General features: G+C 47.0%; 1 protein-coding gene across 1 annotated transcript in view; it reads left to right on the top strand.

The window, feature by feature from the left end:
• Positions 1–15,498, top strand: part of LOC126528952 (kinesin-like protein KIF19) — a 170,688-nt gene that overhangs the window by 134,589 nt on the left and 20,601 nt on the right. The window contains exons 17-19 of the mRNA XM_055069498.2: positions 152–190; positions 2,046–2,158; positions 2,631–2,752. Coding sequence (XP_054925473.2) covers positions 152–190; positions 2,046–2,158; positions 2,631–2,752 — 274 coding nt within the window. The remainder of the gene's footprint in view (positions 1–151; positions 191–2,045; positions 2,159–2,630; positions 2,753–15,498) is intronic.

Raw genomic sequence — 15,498 nt, 5'->3', positions numbered from 1 at the left:
AAACATTTTTTGTTCAAAGTGCTGTAAACTCTTCAACGCCGGAGCAAGCATCCTTGTGACGTTGTTGTTGTTGCTGCTGCCTCAAAACATGAATACATTGCCCAAGAGAGCACGTCTCGTCTTTTTTTCCCCTTTCTTCTCTGTCGGACAGAACTGTCTTCCGGAATGCGACGCCGGAAAGCGAGAAATGGTGAGTTTCTGGCTGTCAAAACTGCCTCGAAATCTTACTTTCCCTTGCTTTTGCGACTTAAAGAATCTAAAGCGCTTCTCTGGAGTCCTAGTTTAAACTGTCTTACACGTCAGACAGTGTGCGGGTAGTTCAGTTTAAGGAATGCAGTAACACAGCAGGGACGTATGTGGCTGCGGCCGTGCCTCTTCTGACGTTCACTTCAAGAGTATCGCACTGGAAACGTCTTTGGGGTGCGTCAGCATTGTACTCTCAAAAAAGGGTAAAACAAACACAAATCCACCGTTTATGCTAACAGTTATTGCTGCATACGCCTTGCAGCAGCCACTAGGTGGAGCACGGTCACTGTAACTCTACTTGTGTGTGTTCTTGTTTACGTCAGGGCCGAAGATGGCGCTACCAGTGTTGCTTGCCAGGAAAGAAAGTTCATGATAACTCAAAGGGAAGCTCATTACTTTTCTAAGCGAGATCGGAATGCCTTAGAACACGCACCTATAAAGCGAGATATAAGAAGAAGCATGTGTTTGCTGCGGTAAAGCTAGGGAAACTATGGAGCATGTTTTATTAGAATGTGAACACATCTACCCAGCGGTCGATTTAGGCGCCACTGGCCTCCTTGAAGCCATTGGGTTCAGCGAGAGCAGTGGAAAAGTAAACACGTCCGCAATAGGAATTAGTAAGAGGCGATTGGAGGATTGGTGGAAGAAAAGTAGGGAAACGACAAAAAAACGGAGACGTAATTAAATTATGGGGTTTTACGTGCCAAAACCGCTTTCTGATTATGAGGCACGCCGTTGTAGAGGACTTCGGAAATTTCGACCACCTGGGGTTCTTTAACGTGCACCTAAATCTAATTACACGGGTGTTTTCGCCCCCATCGAAATGCGGCCGCCGTGGCCGGGATACGATCCCGCGACCTCGTGCTCAGCAGCCCAACACCATAGCCACTGAGCAACCACGGCAGGTGACGGAGACGTACAAAAACAAAATTCACAATAGGGAATCAGAAAATTTGGTTATGGGAATTCATCGTGGGTTTCTCTCTTTTTTTCTTTTTTTTTACCTAGCTAGGACATTAAGCAGAATAAATGTAAGACAAGCTTGGTGGCGCAACCCACCGCCCCGTTCCAAAGGGGACGCTCATAACATCCATCCATCCACACGCCTGCCTCTCCGACATCTCATAGAGTGCGACACGCTTACGGGCCGGATAAATCTGCATATCATCCTCTGACCTGTCTCTTTTGTCGGCGATTTCCAACAGCCCAAGCCACCAATATACAGTACAGGTGGTGTCCGAAGTGTGGTGGCCGTGGTGTGTTTTCGGCTCTTGCAGTCGTTTCCTGCGCCTTCAGAACAAAAGGAAAATAAACATACCAGCTTCTAGTTTCGCTTCCGTTGCCTTGACCGAGGTATCGCTGGACTGGTTGCGTTCGCACAACACGTAATAAATTTTACAGCCGTTGCAGTTTGAGGAATACCGCAGCCCAAGCTATCTATAGGGCAAAGGTACTACTCGTAGCGCTGCCTTGTGAGTTTTCCCTCACTGAAACAAAGTCATGGGAACGTTTTTATGCCGCATCACTGTTTTCGCGGAAACTAAAAAATATTCACAAAACACATTGTCAAAGCGATTGTTACAACTCACTCAGCAAATAGGTAGAGCACGGTCATCGCATTTTGTACTTCTGTGGGCTCTAGTAGCCGTCAGCATCGCAGGATAGCGCTACCAATGCTGCCTCGTGCGTCTAGCCCTCCGGCGTGCTGCTATACTCCGTGAATTCCGTAAACTGTGTTGTGTTTAGCGGTTCAGACTATCATTATCTCGACTGTTTCTCTTGTCGTCGACTTCCAACAGCCCAAGCCACCAGGGAACTGAACGAACTGTATCGCATCTACCAGCAAGAAATTCATGACCTGAGCACGGGTCGAGACTCCGTCATGAAACACTTGAACGTGAATCCTTACCGGGTAAGCATGTTCTACGATATCATCTCTCGTAAACAGTGCAATCATAAAAAGTTAATAGACAATGAAATCAAGGAGTGCATTGGAGAAATTAGCTAAGGTTGAAATTGGAATGTAGCAAATAATGAAGAAAATGGATAACACTCTCCCACTGTTTTCTCTCAACACTGAACAGATTCAAGCTACCTTATGAAAGCATACGTCATGTATCTAAAGACGCATTACTGCAAATGCTTTTGTGAATATAAACATTTTTCGATCACTCGAAAAGTGCGTTTACCCATACAAAGTTGTGACATTTCTGCTTTTGCGGTATTACTTTCTTTTTTCCTTGCCACGTATGTGTAATGGCTATGTTGCCGTATTGCTGCCTATAGTCAAGCAGCCGTTACGCAGCTTTTGTCCTGCCATCGGCACCTCTTGTGTGGTAAATACTTATGTGGTAAATGAGCTTCTTATCTCCCACCAACCGCAGCCAAACTCTGTCCTGGGCCTCCGACCTCTCGGCTCCAGCGAGAGCATGTGGGACTTGAGCCACATGGAGCCTCTCCGGGAGGAAGACGACCGCGTTGAATCGCAGGGCGTTCCCCTGTCCAGGTGAGCAGTGATCGCCCCCCCCCCCTTCCTTGATAACGTCGTGCTTATACCCTTTGCACGTGCTCAGCGATTCAAAATTGACGAGCGGTATGAGTGAAAACACTTGAGAGACTGAATCAGAGCATTCCCCCCCGCCTCACCACGCAGCACATTACAGGGACACCTAACGGTGTGGTAGTCAACTACACGATCACATGCATATTACGTCACTATCTTAGGATGAAAAGCACAAGCACCGTCTCTCCCTTCCTTTCCTCCTTCCCCCCGCCCGCATAAAAAATAAAGTTTTAAGGAAGCGTTGGCTATGTCAATGTAAGCGTAAAGCCAAACGCTGCTAGAAAGCTGTTCGCGTTATTAATGCTTTTGAGGACTTGTATTTATTGCAGTTAAGATATTTATTAAACGTTCGTTGTTTCACTGCGTAATTCGGCAAAGAACAGAGACATTGATGCATCGCATCTGTTGAGGTATATGGTGTAGGTGGCATTAATGGGTAAGCCAGTTCGTCGTATGTGTGCTGTGTCCAGCTGTGCGAGGCACAGGCATGGAATGCGACCGCCATTTTCTTTTCCTGCCACCGGAGCCTTAAAGGCTTTAAAACTACACTGCGCATGTACTTTGTGCCTTCCCGATTTGCAACATTTTCTTTTTCTTCCCGAGCCGCTGAGGCCGCAAGTAGTTTGCCTGCACCGTGACGTCACGGGATTCAGCAAGTGTTACTGGTAGGATGCATCTATACGAATGCTCTTCGAGGACAACAGCACCGCACTTGGCGCTCCATTCTTTTTTTTTTTTTTTTTTGAAGTTACGGCCGATTGCGTTGTAGTAACGGTTAACACTGTCGAATCATTTCACGGTGCGTGATGTTTTTTTTACAGCAATTATACTCGTTGTAGTGCTCCTTGCTTGCTTGACATGTTTATTTCTCATTTTGAATAAGATCATCCATTCGTATCCGGCCCTCAATAAAGCTTTCCACATTTTACAGTAGCTCCAGCTCGCATACCCTAGTTAGCGAAAACAAAAAAAAGTGAAATTGGAGGGCCGATATTCGTGGGGCCGTCTCCCCAAAGCTTTTTTTTTTTTTCTTCGTCAGTGCTCTTTGTTTCCATTAGTTCGAGAGCCTTCACTGGTAATAAGCCCAGAGTCAGGATTGACTGCAAGTTGCTCTTGCAAACAATTCCGCCTTCCAATTCCCCCTTACGGAAATTGTGTCCTCACAAATAGCCGTCGGATTCTTTTCATGCGATCCCCTTTGGATAACAATGCTTTACAGGGCAAAAAAAAAAAAAAAAAAGAAATGCCGAATTCCACGAAGCTTATGTGTAATAATTATGTCGTCTAATAAAAATCGGGCAAAAATTTGAACAATTTTCTTCTCGTTTATTACATAACGAGGGTCTCGAATCCGGCAACATTGATGGCTTCAGGTAGCATGTGTGGGTTTATTGACCAGTCGCCTTCACCCAAAAAAGATCACGTTCTCGTGACGCCTGCGGCAGAAAGGACGTTCCACGTCCGCCGCCAAGGTCTGTGAGTGGTGGCGCTGGCTAACACTCCCAGGGTTCTGCTAGGAAACATAAATACCCAAGAAAGTGGATGGGGAAACGGCGCCGCGGTAGCTCAATTGGTAGAGCATCGCGCGCGAAATATGAAGGTTGTGGGATCATTCCCCACCTGCGGCAAGTTGTTTTTTCATCCACTTTCATTTCCATTAATTTAGCGTTTCTTTATTTCATTTATTAAGCACAAGTAATTTCCGCTATGTTGTCCTTGGTGTCAGTGTTTGTTGGCTTCTTATGATATGACAAAGCTTATGTGTATCATGCTGGTACACCAACCGCAATGATGGCTGTGTTGAGCAATGCCATCGGCCTCATACCTGCAGGAGGCTAATGGAGACGTACCATGGCGATTCTAAGTCTACTAAACTTGAAATGCGCGAGCACAAATCCGGTGTCTGACTGAAATGTTTACCGATTGGCGCTTAGATGTTTCTGGGGTGGTTGCATTGGTTTGGCCGCACACGAGCACTCACGTGTTTCAGTTTCCATGCCAAGCGATCAGAGTTTGAGAAGATTTTCCCATTTTCGCTGGGTGATTCACAGGGGCCGGCCCTCTTCGTCAAGTCGAAAGCCGATACAACACAAAATAGTTGATCGCACGTATACATACACCACAGCCGATGACGCACGAAGCATATTTTGGCGGCCAAGAGAATTCCCGCGTATACTGTATAGTTACACCGTTGCACCGGAAGGCTACACAGTGATCCTTTGACGACCTTGTATGAACTGACATTGCCTAAATATCACGGAGAACGTGCTAAAAGCATCTCCAAATTATTCTGCAGCATGCGACGGCAAGACATTCAAGTAGCGTGGCGCCGGCTTGCGCAAACCAGAGAGGAGGAATGAGCGCGTCATTCGCTTACTCTGGATCATCACGAAACGTACAGCTTCGAACGTTCGTATGTTGTCGGTGTAGTCAGTCACTTATGCCTCGGCGCATTCATGCAAGAGTGCGCCTATTCGTCTGTTCTTGTACGTGGGCGATAAAGTGGGCGTAAGTTTGAGTTGGGATGAATGCGTCTGCATATCGTGCGAGTGACTTACTATGCCGGGAAGAGGCGCTGCTCAATTTGCCGCTGTGTGACGAGTGGTATACTCACTCATGCCGACTTTCCGGAATTGATGTCCTTTCTTTGGAGGTTAGCGAATACAACGCTTGGCGGAAAACCGTCGCATCCCGAAGGACCGGAAACATCGGGCAGTCTCGCGTACCAGTGGTCCGAGAACTTGGCCACACGGAGTCATTCCATTCCTTAATGCGCCCGTCGCTATTGTTGCACCCATATGCTGCACACGTCTGCCGTTCCACATTTTGCAGCGCGAATGGAGCACACCGCGTGTGCAATCAGCCAATTGCATTTTCGGCAGCTGACCGCACGGGCAGTATAGGGGTAATGGTTTCGCATTCGTGCGCTTTCGCTTCAGGGCATGGTGCAGCGTGCCACCGGAAGCGCCACCTCGTTCCTCTAGAGCAAGCTACTCCGCGTAAAGGGTCTACACCCTGATATACACCCTGATATGGTGCCTAGATCCTATAGAACTACAATGGCAAGCTAACGCAAACCTGCCATCGCCGGCACCACGCCGCCGACACGCAGCTTCCAGCGCTACGTTGGATAAGTACATGAGATGGTGAACGCCGGCGCACATATTTGCGATTTCTGTTTACATGCGTTAGCTTTAAAGGCACGCAGCACGATCAAAAGGCTTTACCGCTATTGCTCAGGATTGGTGAACAACATGACCAATCGAAAAATATCTGGACAAAAGCTGTGCAAGCTGCCAGGTTAACATGGACGGTTCGGTAAGAACGCGTGCGTGGAAGCAAAGCTGATACATGGTTCCGTAAATTGAAAGTGTCGGTCACTTTTTCACGCACACATAGTTCCCGGAAGAATTCCGGTCAAGCTCTCCGCAAGAACACGTACAATAGCCTACTACTATAGAAGAACTTCCAGCTGGCCTCAGGTTTTTTTTTTTTTTTTTTTGTTTTGGAGTTCGAGTGTTCGACAAGGGAATTGTATTGTTAACTGCAACAACAACAAAAAATAATCCCGTACATGATTTCGACGCACGGTGCGCGCTCTTTATATCTGAAAAGATCAAGAATATGTGCCTGCAGTATACTATGCTACAAAACACTTATTTTGTCTTGGCTAACTGGACTGTCAAAAATGGCTGACCTGAAGTTATCTGGGATTACGAACGCGTTGCTGCCACATCGCGGATGGAAAGGGTCTATGCTCCTGTTTATACTTAGCAGGCGACGTTGCGGAAGCTACGTTCGTGGAGGTATAAGATTGTGTCAAATGACGCATTACTGGCGTACGCGACGGACTACGTTTTGTTCACAAGCGGTGGGCGGTGGCCACGGGTCTCAGAAACTTGTCATTCCGCTCGTTCTCTGGTAAATGTAGTTTCAGGTGCGCGACGCCTTGAGAGTAATAAATTAGCATAAAACTAACATAAATTAACATAAAGGGCATCAGAGATAAGAGGAAGCTTAAGCTCCGGGCCCATCTGTATGAATACCTGGGAAAGGAGAAATCGTTTTTCTCCGCAGCACCAAATTTGATTAGGTTTGTCGCATTTAAAAGAAAAAGTTTAGTCTAGTGGCTGTTGGTTGCGAATATTTTTATTTATGTCGCGAACTTTTAAATAAATATTGGTAAAAGCGCGGATTTCAAAAAAAAACGAAGCTATTAAGTTTACAACTCTAACTCAGTACTGAAAGACGATATCACGTATCTGTAAATGGCACTTGATAGTACATTGGAAGCGGACAACATTGGTATATCATGCATGGGTTTCAAGAAGACCACCACCTTGTGATTAGAACTTTTGCAAAACCCTTGTAAACAATGTAACAGATTCTCGTATATTTATACATATATTGACATGTCAAGTTTGTTCGCTTTGGATGCTCCGATGGGTGCAGTTCACAGAACTTTGATATATGTTCTAGGTGCAGAGCTACGAATTTGTAAACTTCGTGGCTCTAGTTTCTTTTTAAAACCTACAAATTTTTTTTAAATTTTATTTGAACAAAAGCACCGCCCAAGCACTCCGCGCAGATGGTTAACCAGCGAAGCTGAAACGTGCGGCCCGGGTGTTTTATCACTGGCTTAATCCCGACGGTGCATTAAAATCTTTGTCAATTATCGGTCACGTCTTTGTGTTTCTTGAAGAGGTTACGCACACGTTCGGCTGCGATGGAGAGAACGACGTCAGTGACGGTATGCCCGCAGTCCGCCGTTGTCGCTTGCGTTCGATGTGTCGAGTGTGCTCTGTGGCGAATTTAGCGGCATCCACCCGACAATGCCGCTTGCGCGATTCTTCAAAATTAAATTGCTGCAGAATTGAATCTGTCCGTCTCACGTAAGACAATCAGTTACTCATACCCCCTTAAGCAATGGCTCGTTCCCCGTTAACGCGCCCTCCCCAAGACTAGGACAGCAGAGAAATGAAATTCCACGCCGGAATGACGAGCGGCAACGGAGCGAGCCACTGTGGAAGAAGACGACGACGCTCGAGCTATCGCTGATTGTGATAGTTTTCCCGTACACAGGGGCGGAGAGACAGATTTTCGTTTCGTCTAAACATATATAAAGCTTCGCTTTAAAGATTCAGGCCCTAAATCGAAATTTAGCTTCCAACAGTCACCTTAATTTAACTTTCTCTCTCAAATGCAACAAACGCAATTAAGATCGGCCCGGTGGTTATCTCAGAAAGCGCTTCTGCGTTTTACGGGTGTCTGAATAGGAGGCGTCAGTATTGGGCCCGAGCTAAAGCTTCCTTTTAAGGGTATAAATCGGTTTACAGTGTATGTATGAAACGGAGCACAGTAAACCTCAATGTACGAGACCTTGTGTGTATGGAGACTCCCTGCGATATGTCGCCTGTGCTGCACTTTCTGTGTGTCGCGTTTTGGCAACGGGTGCGCATGAAAAACTAAATAAACCAGGAATGAAGCAGTATCCAGACTCCATATGGGACCGTCTGGATACTGGACGGAGTTCATAGCCTGGACGGAGTGTATATCCAGAAAAATAGCGCTAAACGTATAGAGATGCAGAAAGAGACGACATAAATTATGTAATCATCCCGGGATGTTATGTGCCGATACCGTGACGTCATTCTGAGGCAAGCCGTATAGTGGGGGGCTCTGGATTAATGTTGACCACCCGGGGTTCTTTTACCGGCACCTAAATGTAAGCGCACAAATGTTTTTAGTTTTTGTTTCTTGCGTGCTTGTGTGCGTGTGCGTGTTTGTGTGTGTTTAATTCAATTCACGATTGCCATCGTCATTCTTTTGACTCACGCTTAAACATTAAACGAAATTGTGCAATTTTACGCGCCAGAACCAATATTTGATTATGAGGCATGGCGTAGCGGTGGGGGGGGGGGGGGGGGTGAGGAGGGGACTCCGGAGTAATTTAGACCACCCGGGGTTCTTTAACGTGCACCTAAATCTCAGTACACGGGTCTTTTCGCATTTCGCCCCCTGATCAGAATGCGGCCGCCGTGGCCGGGACTCGATCCCGCGACCTCGTGCTTAGTAGCCCAGCACCATACCGCTATAAGCAACCACGGCGCGTCTGACTTAAGGTGAACGAAACCTGTCGTTCGGCTTCTCCTTTATACAGCTGCGTGTGTAGGCTGTGCAGCTGAAAAAAAAAAGTTGGTTCACGTGGATCCGGTTTTCGCAACGAATCCACCGCCAAGTGCCCGACGTTTTGCCGCAAATGGAAAAAAAAGAAAGAAAAGAAACAATATTCGCTGAAATCTCTTAAGTGGTACTGCGTCGTTTCGCTTGGGATATCAGTTGTAGTAGGACAACTTTGGGCTTCATATCAGAATCAGAATCGGTTTTATTGAGATCATTAGAAAGATTACACGTTGTTAATATTCAGAAGGAGGTCCCGAAGTCAAAGACTGCAATGGGACCTCCTTTACAAAGTAAACGTAATAAAACAAAAGTACAGCAGTTTCAGCAAATTGTTAACATAGAAAAATTACAGGTTTTAGTATGAGTAGCATGATTGAAGAATTACATATGCATAAATGTCATGAAAAAAAGCACTGTAACACAATCTCGTTGACAACCGGTAAAGTAACTGCGTAGGTGACGTGACGAACACAGTATAATTTGTTAACTCGAATGTATAGGTGAGGCAGAAACAGAAACCTAATGGTATGGCGATGGAAATGAAATGAAGGCACCCTGAAAGAATGGTTGTGAGTATGGACTAGGCATCAGTATTCGACAGAATGTAATCTTTTAGTTGTTATTTGAATTCGTTAATTTTAAGTGTTCTTATGCATAATGGTAGTGTGTACCAGAATGCGATAGATAATGCGAATATAGTTAATTAATACCAAGACGAGGCCTTCGAAGCGATTCTTGAAGCCTGAAAACTGAGTATTCATTTTAACACAGCAAGGTCCTCATCACCGGCAGCTTATACGCTAATTTTCAGAAACGTTGAGTTTAGGAAACGGTATAATAAACTTTTTATTTAAATGTCATTACTGATGCGACGCTGCTCATGCGTCGGCCAGGTAAGTGCTTGAACGTTGTCCTACTGAATTGCAGACGCACATAATAAATATCACAATGTTCAGAAGTGCTCAGATCTTAGTATACCGACCACAGCGCATCCAAACCATAAAAAAAACAGGAAAGAAACAAAAACAAACATGATGCGACGAATTTCTATAATTGTATATATTCAAACAGCAAAACGTTGAACCGCCTCGACCAAAAAAAAATATTGCAAAAGCCTTTGGACGAACACCTTTGAACAAAAAGTTCCATAAAGTTACATATTTAAACTAAATAAATCTAGCCTACTTAAGCAGGATAGTAGAGGGATCATGCCTGTCTGTTCTGATGCACGTACTTATATATACCTAACATGCATTATTGTGCCATAGAGCAAGGAAGTTGCGTAAACCACAACGGAGATAAAGTCACAACTTATGAATCTAATGCACGCCTTTCTATCTCCAACATCACCTCATTTATAATTATCCTTTACATAATGAATATTTATTCAACTTCTTAATATTCTTTCTTTAACCTCATACACTGTTATACGACTTCACCCCTTCCCCAACCAACCACCCGGTAACCGAGCTGGTTTCTTAATTGTCCAGTCCCCAGTATATGGGTCAGGCATTTAGTTAGAGAGAAAGCAAGAAGGCAAGTCTAAGATGTTTGTAATCGCGGTGCGAAATTGCTGCTGGCGCAGTCAACAAATAGACCGCCGAAGGAATCTCTCCATGCGATGGTTTCTTTTCTTGTTCTTCTTTTCCATTTTCTCATCGAAATGCGGCTCTCGCGATCCGGATCAAAGCCGCCATTTCGAGCTCCGACGCCGTAGTAGCTAAGCTCCCGCTCTGGATTAAGGAATTAACGAGCAAGACAGACAGCAAACACAATAACGGCACCGGTAACACAAAACGCTGTAAAATGTCTACATAGTGACAAAACCCAAACGGAGAAACTAGTCCGCCGATCACGGAGGGAAAAACAAAAAGAACCAAATAAGAAAAAGAACAAAGAACACGTAGACTCGACTCCAATTGACAACTGCGTAAAACAAATAATTCTTCAAGTGATTGGCTAGTGAACCAAGTGTATGTGATATGAAGCGTGCTTTTAGAGGCATAAATATTAGCATGCAAGAGCAGGACCTTACATGCAGTGAATTATAGACAGGCCGGGCATTAGATACACATAGTTATGTGCAGTACATCATACATATAATTGTTTTTTAAATTTTCGGCGGTATATACATAGTGCCGTGTTTCACTCGTGGTGCTTCTCGTGCGTCGTTCTCATATATTTTTTTTCCTAGTGCAGCCGTGGATCGAAACACACCAAGCATCTCAAAGCGCCTGCTTGCCCGCGAGAAAGCGGGTCTCAGAGGCCATATAATTAAGCACGAAAAAATGCCTCGAACTTGGCACGCAAGCTTCGCTTTAAAAAGATGAACATCGTGAGCCATTCCAATCTGTGAAAGTGGATGACCAGCGAAGCCGCTTAGCGTGTAGGCGCCTTGCTCCTCGGGAGTCCGGGCTATACGCGGCCTCACCATTACGACGATAGAAGAGGAGTGAAATTCAACATGTAGAATGGCAACTTGCACTTCTGCCTTTTTTTTATTATATACACATTCGCGTGGACGACGGTACCGCCTCCCCGAGGAGCCGGAGGAAGCTAGACAGGCGTGAGTGACGTTTCGACGGGACCGCCACAACCGGAGAGCGGTAGGAAAGGAAAGTAGTTACGCAAGCGCTTGGAACGCCGACAGAGAGAGGGCGGTGCGAACGTACACATGGTTAAAGCCCCTTAAACTTCGTAAAGTAGCGACACTCTCCTCCTCCACCTTCACTCTTCCTCTTTTCTCCTCTCTTTCACGCTCCCTCCTCGACCGTGGCGCCACCTAACTGCTCGAGCGTAGCAAAGGCGCCAACATGCGCTCCTCGCCACTGCGTAGACGCTTCTCGAGCGAAAATGGCGCTGAAGCACGGCACGAGGGCCCACGTGACGCTATTAGGCCAATAGCGACGCGGCGTCGGCCTCGGCCAGTGCGCGCGAGGAGGAGGCGGCATTCGTCAAAGCGTGGCGCTACTTTACGCAGCTTAAGCGGCTTTAACACATGGCCGACGCGGGTAGCACAGGGGAAAATCTTTGACAAGCCGTTATCATCTACCTAGGAGTGTACTCGTGTTGAAGATGGTGCCTGTTGATAAACGATCTATTCAATATGTCTATTCGAGGGACGCCAACGACCCAGCTGTGGAAGACGACGACTACGAACGCGCGAGCAGTGGCACGAGCGCGTTCGCGCGACACCTGAGTATTTGTTGACGCAGCAGAAATATACACGGAACCCTAGCCATAAACGGCCTCGCAGTAAAATATTGCTAGAAGGCTATGACAACAACAGGCGCACAGGGAACACAGAAGTCAAGTCAGCATAACGGATATATAACAATGCAACTTGGCTACTCTTCACGCGGAACTTATTGAATGACTGACTAGTTGACTACATGAAGCGAAGGGCAAGGGTTGGTGTGTCAGGATTGAGATCTTTATACCAGTGTATTCTGTGTAGGTGGTGCAGGTTGGCGTATGTATTCGTCTGAATACGACGCCAGTCCATCTCCTGTTGGCTGTTTAAATCGGAGTGAGGATGTCCAAAACGTCTCCGCTCCTGCCTTTGCTGTAGGAGGATGTCACGAGAATTCGGTGGAAAGTCGTCGCTAGGCCATGCCGTTGCTCGGAAGTTTAATCCTCGAGCAATACGGTCTGCCCCCGCGTTTCCTTCCAGTCGCTCGTGGGCCGGACACCATACGATAGTGTGGTGCCCCTCTAGTTGAGTGCCGAAAATTTTGGTTATTGATTTGGGTGCCGTTCCATGTAGAAACAGGCGGCAAGCCGCTTGTGAGTCGGGTAATATATGCACCCCACGAGGTTCACTGACGAGTGCCCGTGGTGCACAGCACACCCACACTAAAACACATCACATGGGAGTACCCCAGGAGGCCTCCCCACATAGACAGCCCCATATTACACCAACGCCCACTAATGAGGAATAGGTAGTGGGACGCACGGCTTGCGGACGAGGGTCGGGAGAGCCAGCTGGCTCTTCTGGACCAAGCCCAGGGAGCCGCTCGTGCCAGTGGGGCCCTGGAACAGGGGCTCCAACCATCGTACCATATTTTATTTATATGCAATAAAGTTTTTACTCTCTCTCTCTCTCTCTTATACCAGTGTCACACGGTGCATTCTTTTACCACGATCCAGTCAGAGCGGGGTCAAAATTATCCGACCGCGATTGGTTTCTTTCAGCAGCTTGCGCAAAGGCGGCAATCGGGATTGCGAAATGTCATCCCGATAGGAGGCGATCGCGATAAAAGATGCACCGCCTGACACCCGTCCTATCGATCACGAATTAATTCGCCACGCTCAAACAGCGCTCGTACGGTACAAAGCTTTCTCAGTACTAAACGCGCCAGCAGAAAACACCGCAATCAATCAACCAATCAATCAATCAATCCATTCGTACAGTGAATGTACTGCCGCCGCCAGTGTGCAAGCGTTAGCACTGCTACGCCGGGCAGGTGAACGTGCCTGTGGTTGCCGCCGCACTTATTTGTGGTTCGTCGTATAACTAGCGATAGTTTAAAAGACCTGCACAGATAGCAAAATTCTTGTCATTGCTGCTTTTGGTTTGTGGTTTGTTTATATCTTCGCGAAATATTGTAACGGCAGTCGCAGAAATACCCAGAAGAGCTTTCGTGGTTGCATAACATAGCCTGCAGTAAGCAAGGTAGCAGAGCTTCGGCTCCATCAGAAGACTGTCCAATTCATGCATAAGTAATATTGCAATTTTCGTTCATAGCACAGTTGTAAGCGTGCCTACGGGTGAATAAATTTCCTTGTCAACTAACCGTATTGTTCACCGGTAAACACTAGCAACGAACGCTATGCACGAAGTTTGCTTTGCGATTCTTTTAAGGTGTGAAAGGATCCGAGGGGGCCGTGTCGCTCGTAGTGAGACAGACCTCAAACGGCGGCTGGAAAACGCTATTGCCTTATGAGGAGCTTGTGTTTGCGTTGCCGCATTAACAGAATTACCTTCTGCTATAATAAAATTGCACTCCGACGCTGTCATGTCAGTAGGTTCCGTATAAGTCGTACTTTAGGATATTTTACCTCGAGAAGTTCAATTAGTTCAGTAATTTCCTTGCACCGCATGAGGGCCTGCCTGGGTGGGTATGCTTTGTTTGAAACTCTTTTTGCCGGGGCGACGTCGGACGCTGGATGCCTGATTTTCTGCGCCACAGGGCCCTTGGCGATATTGCATTAGAATTTCGTGCGTCTATCAAGCCTTGCGAATTCGGCTCCAGCTCCTTCCTCTTGGTGCAGATGGGGGCTCTTGTGACGAGCACCAAGATGTGTTTGGTGCAGAACAGTAGCACATGCGATACAGCACAGATTAGCCAAACTCATGGAGTGTTCTTTTTTATTATTATTACAGCGAAGTTGTATATAGCTAGGTTCTGGAAAAAAAATGGCCAGGCCTAGCTTGGTTAAGCCAAGAATGCGTTGCATATTTGGGAGTTGGGAGGAGCGGGAGTCAGGTGGTGGCTGCGGCCGCGCGCGACCGCGCGAGTTGGGGCCCAGCTTTTCCTCCGGCTGTCGTGACGTCACGTCACGTGGTTGCGCTAAAGGTCAATGGTGGCTGCCCGGCCGCGCCCAAGGGCTGAACTGAGTGATCGCAATATGCAAGACATAAAATTGCGTGCGTCTGTCGAGCCGTGTAGATCGAGAACTTCTCCCCTTGCGTGGGCCGATCGCGAAGATTGTAGAATAATGGGCCCACCCGCGCCGGAGTTGAAGCAGGCTTTAGGCACTCCGCCAACTTGCAAAAATAAGTTTAATGTCTTTGGTCCAAATACAACCTGTATGAGATATTGAGGTTTTAAGAAGCGACAGCACACTTTGATCGGCGTCGGCCATTTCTACGTTCGCAAAACCTTCTCTTTGTCGACGTTCCCAAGCGCCTGCGTATCTCCTTCCACATTCCCGTGGTGGCGGTCCCGTAAGTGTGCTGCCCGCCAGGACCGCGAGGTGGATAGAAATGCGAACCGTCCATGTGGCCCCGATCCCGCAAACTTGGAACGTTTCACCGGAGCAACGGCCAGGTTTCAGAGGGAGTTTGTGGGGAAACAATTTCGTGTGGCCTGTGTTGTGTGTGGGCACTTGTGGTTTTTCGAGTGATCTCACAACTACAACTTCACTGCGGGACATCGACCAATGCACGATCGCCTTGGTTACGGTGAAGCAGTGTGGGCCATCGGAGTGCGGTAAGGTGCTTGTCTGTTCTACGTGCCAGAATTCGTTAGTAAAAAGGTATCGTGCCACGTTTTGAAACAATACGTGGGTATACGTATACCCCCTGGGTGCCTCATCATCTTCCGAGGCATAACATCGCGGAGGAGGGACTAGTCGCGCCTCGCCTTCCATTTATGTGCATACGGCGTTTCACCCGCGGCAAGGGACAGTTCGCCACTAAGGGGCCCACATGCACTGCTTCGCTGGGCATCCACCTTCACAGAGTGGAATGGCATTGAATCTTTTTACAGCGAAGCTGTTTG

Source organism: Dermacentor andersoni, chromosome 8 (genome assembly GCF_023375885.2).
Source record: "Dermacentor andersoni chromosome 8, qqDerAnde1_hic_scaffold, whole genome shotgun sequence".
Classification (NCBI taxonomy): domain Eukaryota; kingdom Metazoa; phylum Arthropoda; class Arachnida; order Ixodida; family Ixodidae; genus Dermacentor; species Dermacentor andersoni.
This window is presented reverse-complemented; position numbering and strand designations above follow the sequence as displayed.